General features: G+C 51.1%; 9 protein-coding genes across 9 annotated transcripts; 5 read left to right on the top strand and 4 right to left on the bottom strand.

The window, feature by feature from the left end:
• Positions 1-1,782: 1,782 nt before the first annotated feature.
• Positions 1,783-6,589, top strand: N7533_009271 (uncharacterized protein; the record flags this gene model as incomplete). The annotated part of the gene is made up of 3 exons (XM_057105921.1): positions 1,783-5,185; positions 5,241-6,376; positions 6,446-6,589. The coding sequence occupies 3 exons, from the start codon at positions 1,783-1,785 to the stop codon at positions 6,587-6,589; spliced, it is 4,683 nt and encodes a 1,560-aa protein (XP_056957370.1).
• A 1,052-nt stretch (positions 6,590-7,641) lies between these two features.
• On the bottom strand, positions 7,642-8,700 carry N7533_009272 (uncharacterized protein; the record flags this gene model as incomplete). Its single annotated transcript, XM_057105922.1, has 1 exon — positions 7,642-8,700. One exon carries the CDS (start codon positions 8,698-8,700, stop codon positions 7,642-7,644), a length of 1,059 nt encoding a protein of 352 aa, XP_056957371.1.
• Positions 8,701-9,152: 452 nt separating this feature from the next.
• Positions 9,153-10,996, top strand: N7533_009273 (putative haloacid dehalogenase-like hydrolase; the record flags this gene model as incomplete). The annotated part of the gene is made up of 6 exons (XM_057105923.1): positions 9,153-9,277; positions 9,500-9,532; positions 9,658-9,867; positions 9,949-10,111; positions 10,184-10,342; positions 10,601-10,996. The coding sequence occupies 6 exons, from the start codon at positions 9,153-9,155 to the stop codon at positions 10,994-10,996; spliced, it is 1,086 nt and encodes a 361-aa protein (XP_056957372.1).
• A 261-nt stretch (positions 10,997-11,257) lies between these two features.
• N7533_009274 (zinc knuckle domain protein) lies at positions 11,258-12,397 on the bottom strand (the record flags this gene model as incomplete). Its single annotated transcript, XM_057105924.1, has 2 exons — positions 11,258-11,372; positions 11,502-12,397. 2 exons carry the CDS (start codon positions 12,395-12,397, stop codon positions 11,258-11,260), a joined length of 1,011 nt encoding a protein of 336 aa, XP_056957373.1.
• Positions 12,398-13,293: 896 nt separating this feature from the next.
• Positions 13,294-14,033, top strand: N7533_009275 (ORMDL family protein; the record flags this gene model as incomplete). The annotated part of the gene is made up of 3 exons (XM_057105925.1): positions 13,294-13,450; positions 13,572-13,930; positions 13,986-14,033. The coding sequence occupies 3 exons, from the start codon at positions 13,294-13,296 to the stop codon at positions 14,031-14,033; spliced, it is 564 nt and encodes a 187-aa protein (XP_056957374.1).
• An 855-nt stretch (positions 14,034-14,888) lies between these two features.
• On the top strand, positions 14,889-16,777 carry N7533_009276 (uncharacterized protein; the record flags this gene model as incomplete). The annotated part of the gene is made up of 2 exons (XM_057105926.1): positions 14,889-15,006; positions 15,072-16,777. The coding sequence occupies 2 exons, from the start codon at positions 14,889-14,891 to the stop codon at positions 16,775-16,777; spliced, it is 1,824 nt and encodes a 607-aa protein (XP_056957375.1).
• A 513-nt stretch (positions 16,778-17,290) lies between these two features.
• N7533_009277 (calponin homology domain protein) lies at positions 17,291-19,307 on the bottom strand (the record flags this gene model as incomplete). The annotated part of the gene is made up of 2 exons (XM_057105927.1): positions 17,291-19,064; positions 19,141-19,307. The coding sequence occupies 2 exons, from the start codon at positions 19,305-19,307 to the stop codon at positions 17,291-17,293; spliced, it is 1,941 nt and encodes a 646-aa protein (XP_056957376.1).
• A 420-nt stretch (positions 19,308-19,727) lies between these two features.
• On the top strand, positions 19,728-20,476 carry N7533_009278 (uncharacterized protein; the record flags this gene model as incomplete). The annotated part of the gene is made up of 3 exons (XM_057105928.1): positions 19,728-19,794; positions 19,860-19,976; positions 20,100-20,476. 3 exons carry the CDS (start codon positions 19,728-19,730, stop codon positions 20,474-20,476), a joined length of 561 nt encoding a protein of 186 aa, XP_056957377.1.
• A 795-nt stretch (positions 20,477-21,271) lies between these two features.
• On the bottom strand, positions 21,272-24,489 carry N7533_009279 (uncharacterized protein; the record flags this gene model as incomplete). Its single annotated transcript, XM_057105929.1, has 4 exons — positions 21,272-22,923; positions 22,979-23,050; positions 23,100-24,091; positions 24,143-24,489. The coding sequence occupies 4 exons, from the start codon at positions 24,487-24,489 to the stop codon at positions 21,272-21,274; spliced, it is 3,063 nt and encodes a 1,020-aa protein (XP_056957378.1).
• Between the last annotated feature and the right edge of the window lie 1,672 nt (positions 24,490-26,161).

The following is a 26,161-nucleotide window of genomic DNA, read 5'->3' on the forward strand; positions in this document are numbered from 1 at the left end:
CCTTGAGGCAGTGACTGTGCCCATCCTCTATCTAGTATTTACTAGTAGAATGCTTATCTATGGGTGGCGTCTAATATCCGTCACAAGTGTGGAATGCCATACTCATTGAAACCAGGGTCGGCCATGCGGCCCTCCCACGTGGAAAGCTTGTCATGCTGCGAAGAAAACGCCGCCGGTATTTGATGTCGTGCTTTATTTCAATGCTCGATACAATATGAAATGAACTGCCTTTCAGCCCCGGGAGTTGACATATGAGGTTTGAGTGATTGGGGCCATTCATGTCAGAGATGCAACGGCCAGTGCAGAGTGCAGAGTGCAGAGTGCACAGTAATGCAATACTAGTTGTACTACCTTTACCGTCTTTCTGTATGCGCAGGCAGCCCCCGTAGGAATGAGGGTGACTTGCAGCCGCCTGTTGCGATCGAGACTACCTTACGTATGTATGTGTACGCAGTACATATACGCACATAATAGTATAATGTGAAGCCATCTTCCACTCGATACGGAGTAGAGGCTACTGCTTACTTCGAAGGCTGAAGTATGGACTCCTCCATCCGGATCTCCGACACAAATGGGGAGGCTGGCTCGCCCCAGGATGCCATGGCCACAGGGTCGGATGTGATGAGTTGGATGCGTTGGCAGTGCGTGGGGCCAATCACGGGGACTCCATACACCCAGGGTCTGTGTCGTCTGGGCGACCACCGTCGAACCGGTTTGATGCCTCGGCCGATTTAGGGTCCCACGGAAGTAGTGGCCCGTGTGTTGTGCAACAAGAGAACCAATGGTAAATTGAGATGCAGATGAGTAGAGGAAAGGATGCTGCACGGAGGGTGATGGGGGGTGGGAAGGAGTGAGAGTGTAAGGAGTGTAAGGCGTTATGGTGTTAGGCGGTGTCCATTAGCATCGAGATACTAGGACGATGATAAGTTTGTGGAAAGTACTCTGTATGTACTAAAGGAACTCAAATGGAGTTTGGCAGAATAGTTCGAACCAAGGAACCCATCCGAGATCCGCAGCCCAACCCATGGCTCCGTTTGTTGATGGGAGTAATACAGGTAACCTATAGGTACTATATTAAAGTAACTCACAAGTACTCTTTGTATGCACATCCCGCTGATCAGTGACGAGATAGGTACTCCGTACTCCCCGTTCTCTGTCACCTCCAGCCACCTTTTTTCCCCGTGAGGCTGGGCACGATTTTCTCTGACCTTCACTTTTTACTTTATTTTCACTTATTCCATGTAAATTCTTTCGGCTTGCTGCTCCTCTTCTCTCCTTTCTTCTCCTCTTTTTCTTCTCTCCTCCAATCGCCCCCCCAATTTCATCCCATCCCAATTTCATGTGAGGGGATCGGCGGAGCTGAGCTCGTTCGAACCTCCCCCCCCCCCAAAGAGAGAGAGCAACCCCATTCTGTTGCTTTTCCTCCTTTCCTCTCTCGTCTACTCTTGCTTCTTCTCTCCCCACCGTTCTTAGGTGTCTGCGCTGGTACGCTTGTTCCCATCGATTCTTCTTCAAGATCCTCCTCCCTTGCCTATTCCCAACCCACACCTCTCCGATCTCCCTTACTCCCCTCCTCGCCCTCTCTCGGTCCTCTGTGACTCCTCCTTCCTACCTCCTCCCCCCCCCACTATTCCACTGTCGTGTCAACAAGCACGGAGTATCCATCACCAGAGTGACCAACCACCCCCTCTTCTCTTTCTTTACAGTCCCATCGTCATCATCCATTCTCCCACTTGGAGCATGCGATTGTCGGACTAAAGAAAAAGGAAGCCCGTCTCCACCATGGGGGTCGAAACCCGCAGACCAATTCTTCCCGCTCCCACAGAATCCCTCGTCGATACCAACCCTGGCGACAGCCCAACGGGCACAGATCTGGCAACTGACATTTCTCGCCGCACAGACAAAACGTCGTACTCGATCCCGGACGACGGTAGCCCAATTACTGTCTCCACCCGGCGCCATCGGGACCGGGACGACAAACTGTCTCGCTCAAATCGGGATTCCCAGACCTCCCTCTTAATCGAATATTTCGAGGGTGGGAAAGGCCCCGGCGGTGTTGTTTCAAGGCCCAGCGTACGTGTACGAGTGACACCATCAGGCGCGAGAAAGCGTAAGCAAAAGGACCGAATCCAGATCACCGAATCGGGCTCCAGTCGCCAGCCCTCTTATACCCGTCGCATTTCCTTGACCTCGCCATCTTCCAAAAGCAAACATCAGGCCGATTCGGGCTTGGATGATCAAAGCATCAGCTCCATCAATTCCGTCGAGGAGGAGGGTGAACATCCCTCTCAACATCCACCCGTCGAAATCGAGTTTATGAATCGCGACCGAGGCAGCGAACTGTCCACCGCCTCACGTGGATTTATGATGCCTTCTTCTGATATCTCGTCCATGCCCGCTGACAGCATGCTCGACACTTCATCCGCTGGTCCGCGCAGGAAGCGCAGCCAAAGCATCGAACGTGGCGCCAGTCGCGATAAGGATCTGCTGAAAACGCCATCCCGGCAACGAAGTCGCAGCCTTAGCAAGGAACGTATCGTCCAGCGAGCTGCCGAGAAACTCAGCGGCTCACCGCAGGAGGTTTCCAGTGGTAGACACAAGAGTAGGAGTAAGCACCGAAGTGGAAGGAAGGAATACTTGGAGGAGCCCAAGTCATCCCGGCGCAGACGACATGGATCCGGTGATGAGGATCTTAATATTACCAGCCCCGAATCTAGCCTCCTCAGCTCGGCTGTTTCTTCCAACCGCAGGTCCGGCGACTACCACTCTAATGTTTCAAAATCTTCCATCAATAATCCCAAATTACTCGAGACCGTTGAAGATGCAATTCGGCGCTTGATCCTGCCCGAGCTCAAGGAGCTCAAGAAGGATCAGAAAGTCATGACCAACAAATCCAAATTCGACCGCGACATGACCACATCCTATTCCTCTGCTAGCTCTAGAGATGAGTTAGGTCGACGTTTGTCAAAACATTCCAGTGCTCCTGACGTGATGAAGCCTCAGCCTCGCGTTGTCTTGAACAAAGATAGCAAGGATGAAGGGATTGTTCTTGCTGGCGATCCTCTACAACAAAGCAAGGAACGCAAGTCGAGCAAAGGCAGTGAAACCTCTGATGCAGCATGGGTCAAATGGGGCCGACCGGATCTTACTGAGCATGATAAAATCCGCAGACAAAAGAGCAAAGGCCTTCGTGATGCCCATGCCGCCGGTCGAGTCGGTTCCGCTCTGACTGCCGCATCTCTCAAGAAGCATGATTCTCAGTCTAGTCTTGGCCAGTCAGAATCAGGGGAGCGCAGAGGTAGTGGCTCACGCAAAAGTGTGGACAACTACAACGAGACAGAGCTTGTTTTCCAAAAACACAATGTGGCTCCTATGCCAATGCGCAGCGAGATTGATTCGGAATTGACGAGGACTTCATTGCTCTCGGAACGTACTGAGAGTCCTGTGCTGCGTCAAAGGATGCCACCGGCCGAAATTTCGCGTGGCTCACCAAGACAAGTTGTCTCGCCGACATCGCGAACGCCGACTCGAACCCCACAAGAATCACGGAATGAACTCGGCATGCGCCATGGCAATCAGTCACATCATAACCTGTCTATGCACAGTAGTTCGGATCGTGATTTGCATCAAAAGAGCCAATCTCCCGGCACTGATGTTGACTGGACTATTGCTGCAGCTGCAGCCGCGAACCTGCTCGACGCTGCTCATCCAGGACAAGAGCCGTCGCCAGACAGACACTATGAGGCCGGCCGAGCCCTGAGCCCTATCCAGAGTGTTGCCAGTGACCTTACCGAGACTCGTGATGCGTATTATCCAAACAAGCACACTGCTGACCTCCAGCGGGATGTGGAACCTCGCCTTTCGATTGATTCTTTGTCTTCCGCCCCGAGCACAAACCTCGCCCGATCTACTCGCCAGGATGGAAACAGCCCCAGCAGTCAAATCCGCGCTTTCGATGGTGAGGAGGGCACTGATCTCGGATATGAGCAATCGCGCCGTGCATCCGGAGAGGACAACTACTATGGTCCCGATGATGAGTCAAGACTTTCATACGAGAATGATGACAGCGAAATTGATTTCATGGATCGAGTGAAAGAAGGTCATAATGTGGCCAGCGGCATCGCTGCTAATCCGCAATTTATCCACCCAGCGGGTGTTGAGTCGAACGTTGCTACTCTGATTGATGGGTCCATTCTCGAGTCCCAGACTTCTGGAAACCGCTCACAGACCGAATTCGCTGAGCGTGCGGCAAGCCGAAGCCCTGAAAAGCGTGGAAGCCCTCTCAAGCAACGCCAGGATGCCTCCAGCCCTGATGAGACATCATTCCCTCGGCGGATTGGTGCTTCCTCGCCACCACAAAGCGTCACCCAGTCTATCGACGACTTCGATGAAGCAGGTTCTGCCGGCGGTATGGCGGCCGGCATGGCTGCAGGCATGGCTGCCGCTGCAGCTTCTAAGGGCATGGATAGCCCAGGTGCGGATGAGGACCGCAGTCAAGAGTCCGAGTCCGAGATCAACACCAACCCCTCTATCATTCAAGGCCCTGCTCAAAGTGCTCAAGATCACTGGGGCTACGCATCAAGGTCCCCAGCCGAGCAACCTACCTACTATGATCATGGCGCCAAAGACCTCGACCAGAACCAGCCCCGGAATCTTGATGCCGAATACTATGAGACTGCCAGAAACATCTTTGGTGGCGATGACTTTGTCGTTGACCAGCAAGCTGGTCAGCTCTTTGGTACCCCCCCAGGGGCCAAGGATGAAGGCTACGTGTCGGCTGCCAACCCCATGTCTCCCAGCGTCGGTACCCCCAAGAAAGGAGATCGAGGCCTCGAAGGCGCATTTGAGAGTCCGACTGAGGAAGACCCATTCGGATCTGGCCACCAGCGACACTTTAGTGGTTACTCTCATGGTGTGGGCTCTCCGCTCTATGACAGCGCCACTGGCCGAGGTATTGAAAGAATCCAATCTAAGGACATTGTTGCTCTCATGGATCATCTCACTGTTCGGGATGCCCAGCGAAATGCCAGGGATACCGAGATTCTCGTGACTCTTGTTCGAAGCGCCGCCGAGATGCGCACCTCATTCGAGCAGATGAAGAAATTCATCGCTGATCAAGATGATATGATCATGGACACCAGCGACCAGCAGCACGAGCGAACCCACAGGGCCCTCGGGGGCCCTCGTCCACTGCCCCCCCAGCACTTCTCGTTCTCGTCAGTTGAACAACGCGGACGAAGATTTGCAAGCCAAGCGAGCCAACATTTTCAAGCGCGCGTTGAAGGGCCTGAGCGGGAAATCAGGAAACGACTTGACCAAAATCGAAGGAATGCTCGAGCAGCTCCTTGAAGAGGTTGAGGCCTTGCGCACTGGTCAAGATGTTGTCTCCCCCCGGAGAGCAAGCATCGATCCGAATGGCTATGAAAATGGCCCGAACAATGTTCCCATGGGCAGCCGTTCTCCCTACATGGGCAGCCCTCGACAAGGCAATGGGGATACCCGTGTTAGCACTGTCCCTGAAGAAGACGAAGAGGACGAGGATCTTGAAATCGATGAGAACGATGCCTATATGACTGCTCATTTGCCTATCAAGCAGCCCGCTCGTCATGAGAGAGCCGGCTCTCTGCCTCTCAACACTCCGCCTCGAAAGCCAGTGGCAGCAAACGGCGCTCGAAGCACAGAGACAACTCCGAAGGCTTCAGAGAAGGCTCGCAAGCACAAGTCGAGCAGTTCATCAATCTTCCCCAAAATCTCACGCTGGTCGAAGTCCACCGCCACGTCAATGGGAGACAATATTCGCAACAGCATTCAGCCTGGTCGCAAGGAACGTCCATATTCAGAGGTCTCTCGCTCTGGTTCTGATCTCGCCGCAGACGCCTATAAAACCGGTAATTACTATGACCCCGAAGGCGATGACCGTATTAGGTCTACGTATACTCTAGGCGAGGATGATCAGCAGGAGAATCGTCCTCCATCTCCTTTGGTGCCCTCGCAGGTCTCCGAGGCACCGAAGTACCGTGCCCACCGCGGCAGTCTCGATCTGCAGCACCCTCAACCTCGACAGGGCCCAACTGGCCGCTACCAAAACCAGCTCGAAACTCAAGCACAGACGTATGACACACCCGAATCCCCATCCTCAGACCACTGGGGCTCGAATCCCAGTCTGCCAGCCGTCAACCCTAACCAACAACGCTTCAGTGGCGGTAGTCGTTTGTCCCCTATCTCGGATGCAGGATACTCGGAAGCGAGCTCCCGCAACCCCGGCCCCCCTCGACCACCTAAGGTCAAGGACGACGGCCCCTTGATCCCCGAGCGACCTCCCAAGGTCTCGGAAGAAGAAGAGCAACCGCAGTACAACGACCGCGTTGTCTCAAGGGTATGTCTAAGCCTCCATCCATCTCAACTCCAAACGCTACAATAAAAATCATTCTAACTTTATGTCAAGGGCTCTGCCATGCGCTCCCCTCCCACGCGCAAACCAACTGGTCCCCGTCCCCTCACCTCTGGCGGCAACTATAGCCCCAGCAACATCAAGCGTACTCAATACCGAGGCAGTCCGATGCAGATCGATTATGATGACAACTATTAAGACCAGCATTGTGATACCCCGGGAATGTATTTCTGTCTAGCGTGTTTTGTTCATTTTTCCCCTCTCACGCATTCCCTCGCCCTTTCTCTTTTTCTTCCTTCCTCAATATCTATTATTTGTACGTGATGAACTGGCACATTTCGCCTATAACGACAGAGACGATTGTTTGATTGAGTTAGCATGTTCATTTCCTCCCATCCTTTTTCTCCATATTCCTCCATTTTCTTGTTCCATCTTCATTCATGAGCAACGTGCATTGCGCAAAAAAAATCCTCGTTTTTCTCGGCGTGAGTGTTAATAGGGAGGCAATTGAGAATGAGCGCGAAAGCTCGGAAAGTTACGTGTGGTTCTATTTACATGGGTTTTTTTCATTCTCCAAAGTTCTCGTATTTTCTTTTCATATCCGACTTTTTCTTTTCCCTCTCTACTTTCGTTGTCTGTTTCTCAACCGTTTCGCTGCGTGTTGAACGAGAGCCCGGGTCTGGGATAGCTGAGCTTTTGTAGATACTAGCATGGTGTGGACTATTTTGGTTTAATCTGGTGCATGGACACCGACATGTTATGGATTCGGTTTCGAAGTGTTCTCCGATTCTTCGATTGTGTGTAGAATAAGGTATGCCTGGTACACTGGCAGTCACTAGAATGATATACTAGTTTCCATCTGAGGTTTCTACATAGGCACTCATCTACAAAAGCTCGAATACTACAAAAACTTGAAGGAAAGTCACTACTTCATTTATCATGATATATGTATACCATTGAGCACCTTAGAATTTGTAGAGCAACACTTATCAGGCCAGTGATGAAAGTCATGAATGAGTTAAGTATACAATTCAATTCCGAGACCTCCAATAGTGGGATATCCAAACCTCAGACGATCATCCACTGAGTAGTGAAATAAAAAAGAATAATAAAGATAGAGAAAGGAAGAATGCAACAAGCAAGAGTTACCAACACGAGGATCCAATGCCCAAAAACCGCAGATATACCACATCCAAACCACCATACGCTCGTGCACGAGTCAAAAAACAAAAGCCAAAGAGTCTCCGTGTCTAATAGTCCGAGAAAGGCCGTACAGAAGTAATGCCCCTCTCCCGGAAAGCGTACTCGGCCGTGGCCAACCCGCTGTATTCCGTACCTTCGCTGACGGGAAATTTTCCAGGATAACTCTCGGTGGAATGGGACTTGAGTGCATGGCAGGCATCCAATGATAGAGAGCTTGTATTATCCGTATAACAAGATGAGGCGGATTGGGGACCTATTTCGGGTTCGAGTTCACCAGGACCATCGAATGAGTTGGTAGGAGACATGTCCATTGGCATGGACGGATTGGGCATGGCCATGACCGGGACTGTGGCCGTGGCAACTGCGGCAGTGGGTTGGGATATACTATCGAAAGCTTGATCGGCAGGCTGTGAGATCTCGACAATATGGACTGTAAGCTCTTCTTCCTCGGGTTCTTCTTGTCTTGTGACGGTAGTCGTTTTGCGGGCGCCAGTCACGGGCTCGGACTCTGTTGCCTGGCTGGTGGCTTGATGTTGCTGGTGCGCTTCGAGGGTGGTGGATAGCTTTGGGCGAGTCGATTTAGTGATTTTCCGCGCGGTGCCATAGATAGAAATACCCGAGTCGCCTATCTTGTTGAAGCGCTCTGTGTGCGTGGAGCGCATAGTCTCTGTTTGAACTTCCTTTTGTTGCGGTGATGGGAGCGAACTCCGGGGCTCAGGGTAGCACTGCGGCATATGTGGTGGAACTGCATGTACAGTGGCGCCAGTTACCACGTGTGGAGAGGTTCCTATCACTGGGCTCGGTCGATTGAGGCTTAATGGGGGGCGGCGAGTGGCATCGTCGATGAAATTTGTCGGTGCTGGCGAGCGATATTTCGAGGTAGGAACGATATCTAGGATGATGTTGATGGCGAATATCTCTGCGCTTTCTATGGCCTGTCTGAAGGGTGGGAAGTCCAAGTTCGAGCTCCAGAAGGGACGCGCAATGAAAGAAATGGCGTAGACGATTTGCAGGTATGAGAGGGCGAAGGTGAGAGATATGGTGCTCCATAGCGAAATGGGAAGATTGGCATGCGTGTGAGAGACATGTCGACCGATGAGCGGCATTTCTGCGGATTAGAGGGGGAATGAAGTATGAGATGAAAAGGATGTAGAAATCCATGATTGATAGAAGAAGAGAAGGAGAGGACCTCCCCATTGGGATGGGGAGATGAGACGAGGAAGGTGCGTGAAAGTGGAAGAAGGGAAGGTGCGAGTGCGTGGAATTGCAATACACTAATACTAGTAATAGTATCCTATTCTGCTATTCTACGATACTATGCATACGGTATCCTACCTAGGTATTCTAGTATATCGACGCTGTAACTGTATACCTTTTATACTGGAGAGTATACGCTAGCCCCACTTGTCCTTGTCCATGGAAAAGGCAGGGAACATTGGAAGAGGAACCCACTTCCCTTCATCTTCACCTCCACCTCCACCTCCGCAACTTCATCCCGCTTCTAAGTCACGCCTCTATGACCGCTCGTGTGGCCTTACGAAGTGCGCAATCATCCATCATGTTCGCGACAAAAGTAGAATGCCAGCATCTCCGGCCTAGGCGATTTGCGCCCCTCGACACATCCCGCAAATCGGATGCGCCACCGCTCAAGGGCATTGTATTTGATGTCGATGGAACCTTGTGGTAGGTTCATCCTATTCCTCAGTCAAGACTCGGAGATTCCATGGCTTGGGTGACCTGATTTGCATTGTCCTACTTCCTTGCATATCATCATGTCAATACCCTTATCAGCGAGCAGCTGAGCTCCCGGTACAGACGGAGATCGACCGGGAAACTCAAGTTTACCCATGGCAGGCTTGACAGTGTCAGAAAAACGATAATCAATTAGTGCTAATTTTGAAACAGCCTCCCGCAACATCATATGTTCACTGAAATGAGGTAAGTTGGATATCCGATGGCACCGTCACCATCCTCGGCATCAACCCCGGAGAACCCCGTCTTCCCCAGAAAGGACACAGGTAGACACAATGGCAACTATATGGTCTCTAATGTATAAAATTTAGAGAAGCGCTGGGAATCGATGCATCCACTGACATCCTCCATCACGTCCGCGGCCTCGAAACGCCCGCTCAGCGCGCCGAAGCCACGGCAAAAGTCCAAGACGTCGAGCGGCGCGCAATGCTCGGCCAGCAACCACAGCCCGGTCTCGCACGCTTGATGGATTATCTGCAATCACGCGGACTCCGACGGGCTCTTTGCACCCGGAATTTCGAGTATGTATTCTTTCCGCAATGGACTAGTAGTATGCATTGCAATTCCCGTGCGGAGTAGTACTGATATAGATCGACTCATAGAGCCCCGGTGCGGTATCTCATCCAGAATCACCTAGCGAGCCATGTCTTTCTCCCCATCATCACTCGAGATACCCCTGATGTGATCCCCAAGCCTGATCCAGCGGGCATCTTGCATATTGCTGGGGAATGGGGACTGCCCAACCGCGCAGAGAGCCTGATTATGGTACGTTGCAAAATTATCATGATGACCGGTCCATGGAGTTTAGGTGAATCATTGGTTGCTAATCATTCGTAGGTCGGTGATAGCATCGACGATATGACAGCCGGTCATACGGCCGGCGCAGCAACCGTTTTGCTAGTCAATGAGCGCAATGGCCATCTGCGCGAGCATCCTCATACCGACCTTTGTATCAGTCGTTTGGATGAACTGGTAGATATCCTTGAAGAAGGCTTTGTGGGTACTCGCGAGAATGATGAACATAAAGAGTAGTAGACATGTACATATAGTAGTAGCACTTGTTCTTCAAGCTGTCCCGGCTCTGTGGTCACGACCCTTGAGTGAGCGAGCTCAGCAAACTAGATCAATTAGAATCTAGCTCATTACCGATGCATGCATGAGAGGATCCAAAAAAATTGAAAGGCCAAAAGATAAACTCAATGGGCAATGTACAGATATATGGTATTCGTAAGGATGCTCATAATACACGACCAGCATGGTCGATTTACCGTCCTCGGCCTCGCTTGCCGCCGCCGCCGCCGCCGCCACCACCGCCCCGTCCGCCGCCTCGTCCGCCATTGGAAGCTCCACGGCCTCGATATCCTCCCCTGCCTCGCGGAGGTGGTGGGGGTCCGCGACGTGGTAGCGGAGAGAGCGTTCGTTTTGGAGGGGGCTTGCCTCGTGGCTGATCGGAACCTAGTCCACCGCCGAAACGAATCGCCCCGCGAGCTCTTCCACGAGATGGAGGCGGCGGCCTTTTACCACCACGGGGCATATCATCACTGCTGTCTGAAGAGAAAGATTTGTTACCACCTCCCCCACCACCTCGGGGGCCTCTATTTCCGCGGCCCTCTAGGCGGGCGATTGGGCGGCGGGCCGGTGTTCTTTTGAGGGATGGGACCAGCGCTAAGGTTGGTGATCGCTGTAGGGTCAATTCCCTTGAGAGAAAATGCACATGATGAGTAAGAAGGGTATGGAGCTGAAGGGCAGTCGCCGATTAGATGCTGGCTGCTGGCACAGCGGGCGCACGACATAGCGACCTTGATGGACGGGTCTGTGACCTCCCGCAGGGGAATGTGCATCGTTGATCACACTGGGTCTCAAGGTGAGGCAGACTACAGAAGTCGCAAGGGACTTCGGACGCGGAGCCCTTTAGGGCAGCGGAGCATTGCTCTTCTTGGTGGCCTCTCTCTCGGCATCGTATGCATCGTCGCCATGAGGGACAGAAGTCACTTGAATGCTTATTCCACGCTCCACAGTGCTCGCACTAAAATTGGTTAGTATATAGATGTCGAATAGAGCATGGAACTAAGGGTTAAGAATGGCTACCTCTTTTGTTGGGCACACTTCAGCCATGTGACCCTGGCGAAAGCACTCGATACAACCAACCGGCAACTGGAGATCAAGAGTGTGGATATCACGATCCCAGTACAAGAACATGGCCTGCTTTTCGAGATCCGTTTTATTCAAGTCCACCAACGTGACTGGGGCAGTTGAGTACTTGCGACTGAAGTGCTGGAAGGCTTCTTCTTTCGATTGCGCTGCTGAGGGGTTGATATCCAAGAGGGAATCTGCGCCCTTTGCTTTGGAAGTACCATTTGTATGGCCGTTGGCTAGGCCTTGACTCAAGTCTAAAGACTCCGGGTCATATTCATCCGCCGCCTGTTCGTGCTTTGTCCCAATGTTCAGCATAATAGAGTCATCAGCCTCAGAATCCAAGGATTCCGAATCATCAGAGTCGCTGACAGAGTTTATCTCGCCCTCTTCGGAGGCACTGTCCTCTTTTGACTGGCCATCTTCCTTCTTTGCTGTGATGCTTCCTGCGGAAGATGCAGAACCACTGCGACTGCGCCAGTATGTCCCATTGACTGCTTTGAATTGCGCAGACGTTGCTTCTGGCTCAGGCTGAGTCTTGCGTTTTCCCAATGTTGTGCGCACGGCATTTTTCCTGCCCTGGTTCCAGCTGACGGAGGGTGCCGTACTGCCTGCATGAGGGTTTGCGGTCGCGGGCTTGCTAGAAGCCTCCGAGTGGTCGGAATCACCTTCACTTTCAGAATCCGAGCCAGAGCTTGAAGTCTCATCGGGATCAACTTCGAGGGGCTTTTCGCTGAATGACGCTCCGCGCGGGACAAAATCTTCGAGGGCGCGAAATGCGGCGGGTTCATTCCGCCGTTGTCTCTTCGTGGGACGGGTGTTGGTGTTCTGGGAAGATCGGGCGGCGGCCTTTCTTCGGCCTCGCTGAGCGCCAACGGCGGCCGTGCGTGAATCTGCCTCGTCCCCTAAGTCAGACATGGTGGAGGTTGTGAACTTGAAGGGTTGAAGATGAGAATAATCTACTCTGATGGGTTGAGATTCGCGCAAATTTTTACGGCGGGCGGAGAAGACCATCACCGCGGAATTGGATTACCGCAGGAAGGCGCGACCGTTTCTAAATACTACTAGATAGTCATTTATTACTAGTAGTTACTTACTATAGTACCTATACTACCTAGAATATGTATAAATTTAAATGATAACACTGCTACTATAATATCAATATCTAGGTCTGCAGGGTGGTACCTATCTAGGTACACTGGGATTTACAGGCATTATATATAAACAAGCCTCACATGCAGGATCTCTATAACCACGGATATGTTCACACACCTACCTAGGTAGGTAGTGCATACTACTAGTGATAGTATCCATGTAGGGGATAGAAGTGCTAGTATACCTACCTAGGTATGGTACGACGAGGCCAAGTATCAAGCCACACAATGGCACAGTCTCCTAAGCGATCTGGAGCTCCCTATTGGAACCATTAGTTGTACGGCGATGCTGGGAATGGCAAGGTCGGCCAGTGGCGCGCACGTGCTTTACACCAAACCCCGTCTCCAAGCCCATCGTGCTTTTGCTTCGTCCACCTATCGTGATTGTATTTCATAATTCGCCCCTTTCTAACCCTCACTCATTCTCCTCAAAGTCGCCCCAACCTTGATTGTAGGAGTGCTGCGGCGGAAAAAAAAAAACGAGATTGCCCCCGTGACCCCCGACAAGCCCGATCCGCCCGACTCCACGCGGTCACTTCATCATCCCCACGCTCCTTTTCCCCCGACCACCCACCTCGACCACCAACTCCTGTCAAGCTGGCGTCCGATACTCCCAAGTCCTCCCTACTGGTCTCGCGTACCATCTCATTCGCCCCCGAAATGGACAGCGCACAGCGACTGTCGCCCAACACCCAAAAGCAGGGCCGTCGGCGACGCTCCAGCAGTCTCATCTACCAGGAACCTCCCGAGTCGATCGAACATACCAGTGATCAGGCGGCACTGCCAAACCTCAATGCGAACTGGGTCAATGCGAAGGGTAAGCTCGCGTCCTTCACCCTCCTCTCCTCTCCCCCAAATTATCCCCATCAACTCCGGACACCGTGGACAAAGGAAATGGAAGCAATCAGAGCTGACGCAAACGCTATTTCTACGAGCAGGAGCCTGGACCATCCATTTTGTCTGCATTGCAGCACTGAAGATCTTCTACGATATCATTCCGGGCGTCTCGCAGGAAACCTCATGGACTCTAACCAACATCAGTTATATGTTTGGCTCCTTCCTCATGTTTCATTGGGTGCGGGGCATCCCGTTCGAGTTCAACGCTGGCGCCTACGATAACCTCAACATGTGGGAGCAAATTGACAACGGCGATCAATACACTCCGACCAAGAAGTTCCTGCTCTGCGTCCCGATTGTCCTGTTCCTCATCAGCACCCACTACACCCATTACGACTTGACCTATTTCACCATCAATTGTCTGGCGACGCTATCCGTGGTTATCCCCAAGCTGCCTTTTGTATGTATTCCCTCTGACATGGAACATCAATGGACCCCCGCTAACAATCCACCAGTCGCATCGGATGCGAATAGGTCTGTTCTCCGATTTTGACGAGTCATAGTCCTTTCATACGTCCTTTTTCCTTCCCTTGTTGCTACATTGGCGTCTTCGGGGCCTTCGAGCTAGCTCCTCCTTTCCTTTTTGTGTCGCCTCATAAACAGGCTTTTGCATTGCGTTGATTTCACGGAGTTTTGATCCGTTTTTGGTTCTCGTAACCTTTTATCCCACCTTCTTCTTTTCCCTTTCTTTTGGCAAATACAATCACCTGAGCTGCGAGTCTCTCCTTTTAACTCCAGTTCCTGTCTAGATTTTTCAGCTTTAGAGCCGTGCATATGTTATTCTCTATAATTCCATCTCCACTAGTTCCTTGCGTAGTAGAGTTCGTCTGGCGGTGCCGCTAATCGGGCCCTGCAGGATGAACCGAACGATGCAGGTCATCCTTCTTGGCTCGGCCCATGCGGGGACATTGCATCATACTAGTAGCTTTCCGAGTGGTATATGCAAAGACAGCCCATGAAAATAAACACAAACTCTAGGAATATACTACGTAAATTAATTTTTATATATACGTATAAATAAATAAATCAAAAATAACTCATAAAGTGTTGACCCATAATAACTAGTCACTACTCTTCGGTTGGTAGGAACGGTCAAGTCCAGTCCAGCGTTTGCTCGTTTGTTCTCTCTCTCAATGCCCTCCAACGCTCATCGACTTCATTCTTCTTCCACCCATCTTCAAGGCCTCAAAATAGCCACTCAATTTTCAAGCTCGAATTTGCGATCCCTCGGAATTTTCTCGAATACCTCCCAATCTCATCCACCTTGAGGCTATCCTATCCCACTTGCCTGCCCCCATATTACTAATCCTTATCGATAAGCACGCGCCCAAAAGATCGGACGCGACCAGCTGCTCATCATGTCGTCTCCGCATCTAGACGAGATGGCTCCGTCGGGCGACTTGGAGTACCGTGCTCCAAAGCCTCTAGTGTTTGAGCTGGTGCAACACATCGGTATTTTCTTTGAAGAAAAATTATGTCAGTCATGCCCCCTGAAACACCTCCAACCCCGCCATCCAGCAACTAATGCGCAACAATCATAGATACCCAAGCACTGAATCTTCTCTTCAACGCCCTTGCATCTGGTAGTTATGCCGCGCCCGCATGCACTGTCCCGCTACCTCCACATCTCGCGATAGCAGTCACTTTCCTCGTACACCCGTCTACGACAACTCGGGCGTCTTCGGATGAGGAGAAAGAGGTCGCGCATATCGCTCTCCGACTCCTACGACTTCTCGGTACTCTCGTCAGTCCTCGAGAAGCGAAACTCGACATTGCGTTTACTTTTACACATGGCCAGGCCTTGCGCTCCGGGGGCAAATTTCACGTGGGAGAAGGCGACAACGAAAACGGCGGACATGATGATAACAAGCCGTTGAACCTCAAGCTCGCCAAAGAACATTCTTTATGGTCTCGTGCGGAGGATTTCTGGCATGCCGTTGGCTGGACCTTTAACTGCTCCGTGCTCTATCGTGAAAGATGGGAGCGGTGGCAGATTTGGCTGGAGTTCATGTGTGATGTACTCCAAGACGACTGGAATGAACGAGAGCGTGTATTCAAAGAAAGGCAACTCGACCCTGAAACAATACCGCAGCGCGCTCCGAACAGAAGAGGGAATCTAGATCAATACCAAGATGACTCGTTGAAGATTCTGAAACAGAGTTTGATCTTTCAATATATCTCGGCCGGCACCGGGACTGGCAAGTACCGCAGGGTTGTCAGGGCTATCTTCGCAGATGGCAGCACGAATTCGCTCAACGAATTCCGCCAAGTTTTCCCCAAGGAACTCAAGCCGACCAAGTCAGATCGACAGGCTGAAAAGGCCAAGAAGAGAGAGCGTGATGTTAACATCGACAAGGAGGAGTATGGTGATTATTTAGCCCAGGATGAGTCGGATGATGAAGCCACTACTGGGCTCGGACAGAGCAATTCAAATTCGCAGTCAACGTCCCCTTCGGGCACAGGCACCAGACGATCAAAGCGTACAAGGCGAGGCACAAGAAATGCACAGGATCCCCTTGAGAACAAGGTCATCGATGAGATTACAGGCCTCGGTCAAACCCCAGCGCAAGATGATGCTGGACTTTCGCCTCTAGGCGGTCTGGACTCTCTTGATCTGCGCAAAAGACTCCTTGGCCTTTTGTCGAGAGTGTGTGAGCTGCTTCCGAAGGAATTTTTGGCAATTGACGTTCTCGATCACTACATCATTGAGAATATTCGCCATCTGCCCTTGCCGATATTCCAAGCCTTCATCAGTCCATATGTTCTCCCCGGCCTACCTGATAAATCGCAAAGAGATTTATCGTCCGACGAAGAACAGAACCAGGGATCTGCTAAAAGGTCGGATGCGGAGCAGACTAGTCTATGCGAACTTCTCCTGTTCAGTATGCTTGAGAGCGCTGCGCCGAAATCCGACCAAAGGTATCTAAATCAAGATATGCTGGAGAAGTGCTATCTTCCCTTTGCGGCCGCAAATAATACTGTGGTAGATAATGCTAAGATGTCTATTATTCTCGAAGCACTCATGTTGCTCCTAGCTGGAAACGGGCTACTGGAATTCCGTCCCTCGCTACAGGAGGCCGTCCTACTTGGGCTGAGTCATCGGGTTGAAAGAGCAAAGTTAGAGGTACGACGGAGCCAAGCAAAGAAAGACCAGAAGCCTCTTGAGATGTCCTGGTTGATCGAGAGTGGCGATAGGTTGCTTTTTGTCGTGGAAGTTTTGCAGTCACGAGCGCAGTCGATCCCCTGATGGGAGGCTGAGGATGATACTTATGATAACGACTTATGATACATCTTCTAATATATGCATGGGTAGATCATGGCATCCGTGTCCTGCCAGTCTCCTTACAAATAGCAATATTGAATACAATATTACTGCTAATAGTCTTAGTAACAGCAGTAAAATTTGTCATTTCATAGGTGAGAGATTCGCCAGTCCTGGGGCGCTGATTCCTACTACTACTAGCAGTACTGAGGATTGCATTCTATAAATGGCTGCAATTATTGATATTCAACTTTATAATGGATGTTATCTACAACCGCAGTATAGGCTTGAAGTATGAGGAAAGTATAGAAACATCTGCAAAAACAAAACTTCCTAAAGGGAATCATAGCAACACAAAAGAAATAAACCACCGGGTCGCCGACGCAAAGAATGGAAATCGACGCTGAGCCAAGCTCAACGATAAAAGAATGGAGAGAGAAAAAAAATGGTCACCATCCTAGGTTGAATAGGGGCGTATTTCATCTACCAGATGAACATTTATGGGGGAGGCCGAGGTCCGATGATTTGACGACGAGCACCTCCAACGCCCAATCCAACACCACCGCGGTTCTGATTGTCGCCGCCCAGGTATCCGTATTGGTGAACGTCCCAGGTCTGACCGGGCCCTGAGCCCATGGTGTTATCGCGCGCAGCAGCCTGGGTATGTTCTTGGTTTTCTTCCCATTCACGCTGGCGCTCGCGCTCGCGCTCCATTTCACGCTCAAGCAGCGATTTCGACGCCCATCCGCCTGCCTTGGTCTTTTGCTGGGAGGCCAGACGGCGGCTGTTTTCTGCGTCGACTTCTGATGTCGTGGTATAATCTTGAGGTCTATGAGAGGATGGAGCAGCGACCTGAGGTGCTGGGTTGGAGGAGAGGAAGCGATCGACACGACTCTCTCGACCGCGGTTCGCAGAATATGCTACCGGGTCTGGGAGAGGACGAGGGGCAGCGGGTAGGTCTCTAGGTGGCAGGGTTGGCACTGCCTGGGAGGATGAAGGCACTGGCTGTGGGAGTGGCCGACGAGGTGGAGGCGGGGCCTGCTCTTCAGCCTCCTCTTGTTGCTCTTGTGCAGCTGGCATTTCTTGTGTGCTCTGCCACTCCGTACGCAGCATACGGCGTTCCTGTTCAAGAGAAGAGAGGTCGTAACTTGGCTTGGGAGGTACTGGTACGGGACGTTGACGGCTCTGGCTCCGAGATCGAGATTCATTGCCACTCTTCTCGACTTGGAGTCCTGATCGGTCAGTTTCATACTGACGCTCTCTTTCTTTGGCTTGCTCAAGTTCGCGTTCGAGTTCCTTGATGCGTCGGCTCTCGGGTGTTTCTTCGACAGCCGGCTCTGCACCAGGCTGGCCCGCTTGATATTGACTAAGGAATTGACCATTGAGACGAGCGTCGGTAGCGCTCTTCCGGCGCTGGCGGTCTTGCTCGAGGCGCTCCTCGGTTGCTTTCTCTTCCGCGAGTCTTCGCTGTTCTTCTTCCTCCCACTGACGCTTTTCCGCATCCCACCGTTTCTTCTCATCTTGCATTTCCTGGCGTTCCTTTTCTCTCAAACGTTCAGTCTGCTCCTTCCATCGGCGCTCTTCTTCAATCTTGGCCTGTGCTTCCTGTTCCTCGATCTCTCGTTGGCGAGCTCGTTGCTCCTCTTCCTGTCTCGCATTTTCTTGACGAATTCTCTCATCTTCCTCACGCCTGTACTTTTCCTTTTCTGCTAAACTTGGCACAGCTGGGCTTGGGGTAGTGATCTGTCGTCGAGACCCGAATGCAATGCCTTGATTGCCTTGGCTGGCTCCACCCAAGTAGCCATACTGGTGGATGTTCCAAGCGGGTGCTGTGGAACCCTGATCGTTCTTCTTACTCCAGGAGCTGTAAGATCCGGAGGGCTTAGAAGGACTCATTCGACCGGGGTTGTTCGGATTGGCGTCGCTGGCATTGCTGGAAGCACGGCCGGTCCGTGGAGTATACGACCCCTGGCTGGAGGAGCCAGTCGCATTTGGGCTGACCACCCCACGTTTGCTTTGCGGGCCAACCGAGCGCGGGAATATGCCTGGGTGGAGAGTATTAGCCCGGCGGCTGAACGAGGCCAGACACTGGAGGACCTGCGCGGGATCCTTTGCTTCGTAGAGATCGACAGTGAGGAAGACATCGTGCGGGGGGAGGCTGAGCGGTGCCATTTGACATGCGCGTAGGAAGTGTGAGATGTTTTCCATTTGAACGAATGGCATTGATGACTGCTTATATTTCACGCCCGGTGATACAGCCAAATTGACTAGCCTGGTTCGTAGTCAAGGGGTTAGCCGGCCATCGCCGAGCACAGAAAAAGAGGAGGAATAACAATGGGACGACTCACTTGCAAAGCGCCACACCATCCTTGAGGCCTTCTAACAGATCGCTTGAAGGGAGCTTCTCACGCAGAACCTCTTCGATCCAGTCACGTACCTCCGCGGCTGCCTGCGGGGTATAGCGGGATAGTCGCATGTTGCGCAAGTCTTTGTCCAGCGAGGTAACCGAAGCCATGATCAATGGTTGGTGATCGTAGTACGATCAAGGGTTATTTGCAAGAGCGAGAGGGAAAAAACCAGAGTGGTCCCTGATTGCGTGGCACTATCCCTTTGGCCGAATCTGCCTAATCGGCCACCAGTCCGTGGGGAGTTGGGTATCCAGGAGCGCGCAAAAGCACCAAGACAATTTCTCGGTCGAAGAAGGCAAAGAGTTCCAGTGGAGGACAGTAATTTCCTAAAATCCGCAAATATGCGAGTTAAGGGGGAAAAATAGACGGAAGTTGGGAAGGTGGAGGAAGAGAGAGAGTGGAATGGAATGGCGGCTGTTTATATCCGATGACGTTCCTATCGTTCCTGACGTTCTGGCTCATCCGCGAACCACTTTTTTCTCCGCTTCGACCTCCCTGCGCCTCATTTCTTCCATCCCCATCCCACCATGGTCAATAGTCTTTGGTTCCAGTGGAAGAGCCTTAAGCTCCCCTGGCGAAAGTCCCGCCTTGCCGGTAAAGTCATCTCTGCGAGCCTCTTGTCGGATATCCCCCCGGTTGTACTGACTCTTGCCACTCAGGCGTGGATCTCGCCGGAAATACTTTCTGGGAGTATAGAGACGACCCAAATGCCAATCGTTGGCGAAGAATGCTGAAGCCGGACCCCAATATTCATCTCAGCGAGGTGCAAGTTACCCGTGAGTGTTATGCAGGTGGAGGGAGAAGCCCTATCCCGGGCGATTCGATTCGTCTCGCCGGACTTTTGATCTCCGCAGGTTCTTGAACAAGACAATGTCGCTGACAACTTCATACGCGAATAGCACAATGGCATCAATGGCTCCGATATGTACGCGAACATGCCCCAACCGTCGAAGAGCAGCAACAAGACGTTGCTCGACAACTCCAAATCAAGCAACTCGCCCGACTCGCCGATGAACGCTGGGCCAGTAAACCGTCCTATCTCGATAAGCCTCAAACCCAGAACCCCATCCCTTCAGTTGGCGACGTCTCTGGGAGCTTAAGATCTCAAAATCTCCCCCTTTCCACACAAGATGCCACGCCTTCACAGCCCGAGTCGCCCGAGTCGATCCCTCAACCGACGCCTCAAAAGGCAGCGAACCCATGGGCCCAGGCAGACCGTAGCAACCCCGGCGACAGCTGGCAGCCATCCGACTGGTCGCCAAATTCTAAGCGATGAAATATGAATTCGGACAGCCTGGGACACAATTCTTTTGACTCGGATACATTCCCAGGGGCGACAATACCAAATTGCGATCAAGTACAACAGTCAATCTCTCCCGCCATTCCCGAGTGAACTGCACGATAAGGACATTGACGACGAGGTTTATTTTTCCAACGCGCATAATTTGCGACCTCATTCCGATTCGGCATCGATTCATTATGATAATCTTCCATTCCTCTGGAGATCAGTGTGTCTGGCCACCGAACTTGGCTGATTTGATTGGCCACCAAATCACCATCTCCTCTATTTATTCAGGCGGAGTCAGCTTCTGGTAAACTAGCTCTTGTACAATATTACTCTACACATGTTCGATGAACTATCCATTCCTCAACCTCAATCTCAATTAGATTTACTAGTACTCTTCTAGAAACTTCGATTCTACAAATTTCAAATTGGAAATTAATATTGGAGAGTCATACTTGGGTACGTTGTCAATCGTACCACAGTTTTCCTACGAGAAAAGTAAAGAAGTTGTTTGAATAGCCCGAAGGCCCTTTTTTGTATTTTATTTTTGAAAAGGAAAAACAAGCCAGAACCCGCGGACCTAGAATCATGAATCATTAAATCATAAAATCAAAAGGGGAGTCACCACGGCCTTTTTTTCGTCTGTTTTTTTTCTTCTTCTTTTCCTTTTTCTTCTTTTGCTTCATCCCACCTCCGCTGCAAGAACATGAAATAAGAAAAAGGCAATAACATAACCTTCTTCACTCCATAAACGCCCGAGCGGAATCAACCGAATGAGTGAATATCTCAAATGTAAACCATAGTCTCTAGAAGACGAGGGTGAATCGCAACTTCGGGCTGGGAAGGTCGGAGGTTAACTCGTTTAGTGGTGGGGTTTTGCGCCTCCTTCCATTCGTAGCAAGCAACAACGTGCTTTCGAGCACGGTCACAGTAACGATCAGCGAGGAAAGCCGGGGTTCCGTAGCTGACAGAGCGGGTGCAGCGAGCCATCATGTAGCAGATGTTGTGGGTGAGCTGCTGTAGATCATCGGCCGCAGTTTTCGGATTCTGAGAGAAGATCTCGTCGTGAAGTACAATGTAATGAGCAGGGCGCGCCGAACCTTGGAGAGGAGCCTGTGCCTGGAGATAAAAGTCGTAGTACCAGGGACGCGTTATGCCTCGATCAATAATGGTGCCATTCTTGCAGTTGTTCTTGTCATCACAGCCGTCGGGGTTGGTGGGGTAGAAGCGGACATGATGACGCTTGGTAACCACGATGAAGGTGATTTTCGGCGAGGAGCCCTGGTAGAGTTTCTTGATGGCGGAGCGAAGCGCTCTCATCTCTTCGCCGATCACTTCTTGGTATTGGCCTTCACTCACACCATCACGGTAGACGAGGATGCTTGTAGGGAGTGCTTTATTGACAGTTTGCCAGCGCCGAAGACGATTGAGGATCATCTCCTCTAGGTTCTCGAGAATCTCCTTCTTGGAAGTCTGAATGCGGGATTCTCCTGCCCATTGGCCAAGTCGAGCGTCGGAGCTAGCAACAATGGCAGCAACTGTCGGGAAGCCTTCACAGTCAGTAGCAGAAGGATGGGTAGCATCAATTCCAACGACCATAGTTTTCCCCTGCGCCAGGAGTCCAGAGGACGGAGTGTCAAGGGTGTGGTTGACACCACCTAACTTCTGGTTAACCTTCAACGCATTGTTTGCCATGTACTGAGGGTTGCCCTTCGAAAACTTCTCGACGAGGACACAGTGATTCGGAATGCCCAGTTTGCAATCAGTGGCCCATTTGACGAACCGGAAAATCCGGTCTTGCCCTGTGGGAAGCACAACCAACAGGAGGTGAGGCTTCTTCTCCGCCAACTTCCTGAGTACTCCCTGGAGTGCTTCGCACTGCTCTTTCATGGGACCCTTGAGATCAACGGACTCGAGACTGGGGCGCTGTGAAACTCGCATGCCCATTTCGGCCATCTTTTTCCGGAAGGATTCCACGGCGTTCTGGACCTGATCGGGTGGAGTTCTGGTGCCAACGGTCTTAATCCACAATACAGCCCAGGTCTCGATAGTGGCACCTGCAGAAAACTGCTTCCCCACAAGATTCCAGGAACCTCTCTGAGGCTTTTCCGTACGAGTTCCATACTTCAGCGATGGAGCATCGAGTACTCTTGCAGGAACGACAAGCATCTCATCGGAGAATTTGATTTGTCTGTCGCGGAAGTGGTTATCGTTCATTCCCATAATAACACGGCCGAGAGTTCTGATGGTCTCAAAGTTGTCCGGTGGTTGTCGACAGCTGAACTTGATGATATTCTGTCGTTGCGCAGTAGTCAGCTCGCCGTTGAAGACATGTCCTTGCTTGATCCAGGCGAGTTCGGCAGGAATGTAGGTGGCCTTCTCGAAGTTGCCAATATTGACCACCGGTCTATTCCTGTCCTTCAGCACGATCTTGTATTCTGTAAAGAACGGGTTAGCCTGGAACTTTCTGCTATAGTGTCTGACTCAACTCACTTTCTTTGTAAAACTCTGTGACGGTCACCCACCGGCCCTCAGATTGTCCTTCCTTGATGTACCAGAACCTCACTTCGTCCGGACCAGCGCCATAGCACTTGACTTGGGGGGGGCTTGGAACCCTTGAAGGACTTGTGCCTCGTCTCATCCTCCTTGCTGGCTACTCCCCAAACAGAACCCGTGCGGTAAATCCGGTTGAATTGATCGTCGAAGATCTTGGGCAAATGTCTGAGTTCAATCTTGACGGTGCGTAGGTAGCGATTCAGGATTTCGCGGTCATTGAAGTTTCCTCGAAGAACCTCATCAATGTAGTTGCCCAAGTTCATAGGCTGATAAAACGCACTATTGCTGACATTGAGGTTCAGCAAAATTTGTTTTCCAGCAGGGCGAACACTTGAAATGATGCCACGGAGAACTTCAAGTCCTCCGGTGAGGTTCATGCTTTCTTGACGGTGATCAGTGTAGAAAAATTTGAGTCGACCTTTGCCAACGTTTGTCACACCCGGGTCGCCATAAGCAGCGCTCGTCATGAAAATGTTCAGGAGCTGAACCACGTAGTCCTCGTCTGAGACTTTTTCATGGATGTCGGGGTTCGCAAGTCCGTCGAGCAACCCCTTCAAGGGAATGGGGGTCTCGTCTTGCAGAGAGAACATAACAGTGTAAGTGTTACCCCACTTCTTGTCCTCGTCAGGGTCACATCTGGCGAATGTCTCTTCGAAAGGAAGCGGCTTGCAAGTCACAATCCACTGAGCCTCGTCTGTCGCAGGCAGGCAGCCTTTTATGTGATCACATTGCAGCACGAGTTGCGCGAAGATCTGTCGGATGTGACGCTTCTGTTTCGGCTCTGGAACGATCTTCACAGTGTACGCGTAGAACTTGGCATCCGGCTTGAAGCTCATGGAGAAAAAGTTTGCCCGGACGTTGGCTGGTTTCCCTTTGGTGCCATAACCGGGACGGCGGCTCAATTCAAAGTGAACCAGTGGTTTCTCTGACCGGGTCTTGCTATCCCGAAAGTCTCGCTGGGGCTTTTGCTTGATGTTTTTCTTGGATTCCAAGGACTTTTTCTCGAAGTCCGCCACCTGCTTGTCGGGAAGTGAAGTAGTGAACATTACCCTAAGTGAACCGGTTAGTGATTTTTTATGTAAAAGAGACCATTGAACTTACTGTCTGTCCGCTTTGACAGTCGGGGCACTGTGGTATTCCTGAAGAGAACCTGCAGAGCCACCACGCGGCTGATGAGAGCCACCACGCTGCTGAGGGCCGCCACGCTGTTGAGGGCCACCTCGAGGAGGGCCTGACGATTGTCCTCTCGCACTTCCGCCTCGTCCGCTTCTTTCGGGACTCCGGGATCTCTGGGGACTGCGAGATCGTGGAGGAGCTTCACCAGCGCCGGTGGGTGTGATAGGGCGTGAACCTTCTCGGGTAGGGGTCGAGGGTCGGGAGCCAGTCACAGAGTCACGTCGTCCGCCTCGTGCATCTCCACGACCGCGGTTGGAATCACGAGAAGACATTTTCCCTTTGATATTCTTGCTGTGAGTGTGTTGATTGAAAGAGAGAGATAGGGTTTCGGAAATAAGAGTTTGAGAGTGGCGTGAGAAGAGATGGGTTTGGAAAGGGGAGAGAGTGCGGGGTTTCGAACGGCTCTCTATGATCGAGAATCTCGTCGAAGGACGGGAAAACTGATTGAGTGAATCCGCCTTGCACAAAAGTTGGCTTTGGCAAGAAGGATATTCCGGGGAGATTGTCGCTGAGGATATTTTAGCAATTGGAATCAAAAAAGAAAGATACGACCAGGAGTCGCGATACCGAGGCTTTCGGGTATGGGCAGGTGAATTATAGCGGGAAAAAACACCGGGAGCAACTTGTACGGACACTCAGTGAACGAGGGCTCCAATAGATTCGGATCCCCGGTTCAAAGATGCACAAGATGAATGATAATTCCCAGAAATGAAAGTGCTGGAGGGAGATATCAAGATGAAAGTGAAGCTTCGGTGACATGGAATAACAAGAAATAAAGCAAACAAAGGGCAAAATGTGAGGGGGCACTGACCAATTGCACGATTGTCGTGCAGGTGAACGTATGGGATATCAGACTGAAGCTGATCGAGCGCGCATGATAAGAGATGAGATTGACGATGGAAGTGAGGTGCATCAAATGGGACAATTGAGATTGTGGGAGTGCAAAGAAGAGGGAGTCAGCAATAGGGAAAGGTGTAGGTACACTCACATAGCGTTGTCGTATGGGTAAGTCATGACCAGCATAAGAAAATTATGGTGATGGGGGAGAATCGAAAGGGAAGATTGAATTCAGTGAAGACCGGCTTAAATAGTCGAAATCTTGCCTGAGGGTGAACTAGTAATGGGAGCGAATGAGGTCGCGATCGTGGGGTCGTATGCTTGTATGGCCGTAATGTCGTAAGCCTTGGAGACTGCCAAGTTGTAAAATCGTAAGGTCGCAAAGTTGCAAAGTCGCAAAGATCGTCACTAGCTACAGCCTGCCGAAATACCACTTGAGCCACAACATTATGCCAGGAGAACACCCGGCAGATATATTATGGTTAAATAATATCGCAAACACAGAAAAAGCGTAGGAACTATGATATTGATTGATTGACTGATTGATTGCAGAAAAAAAGAATTGGTATGTGGTCGACATAGGCAGTCCCGGTGCGGGAATGTCTTGAGAGTAAGACGGATTGTTCCAGAGAATCATCTGCTAGAAGATATTCATGATGAGAATAAAATTGTTCAAAACGAATATTCAGCTGTTGTGAAAGAGGACTCGCAGGTTGATGACCAGCCCTAGAGGATATCAGTTCAAAGGAATCTTAGAAGGGTATAGAAAGCAGTCAAAGAAGGGCGTAAACATTAAACTGGACACTGGAGCTTGAGGCATAATTACAGATCACGGTGTAGATGGAGTTGAGAGAGGAAAGAGAAGGTTTTCTTAGAGAGGACGTTCTAAATTAAAGTGAATATATCACGTGTTTTACGTGCTTGGCACAAACGGCGGCCCCGGGATCTGCAGATCTGCAGATCTGCGGGCGTTAGCGTGACTACGGCACGCTATGTATACCGGGAAGCATGGCTAATTGGAGATCACAAAGCTACGATGAGCGAGAGGATATGAAATTCACAGAAGATGTGATGATATTAGACATTGGTAGATATATGTCTAGACAT

This window comes from Penicillium manginii (genome assembly GCF_028828005.1).
Source record: "Penicillium manginii strain IBT 31320 chromosome Unknown utg000006l:1.0-4164085.0:1.0-4166146.0, whole genome shotgun sequence".
In the NCBI taxonomy this organism is placed as follows: Eukaryota; Fungi; Ascomycota; class Eurotiomycetes; order Eurotiales; family Aspergillaceae; genus Penicillium; species Penicillium manginii.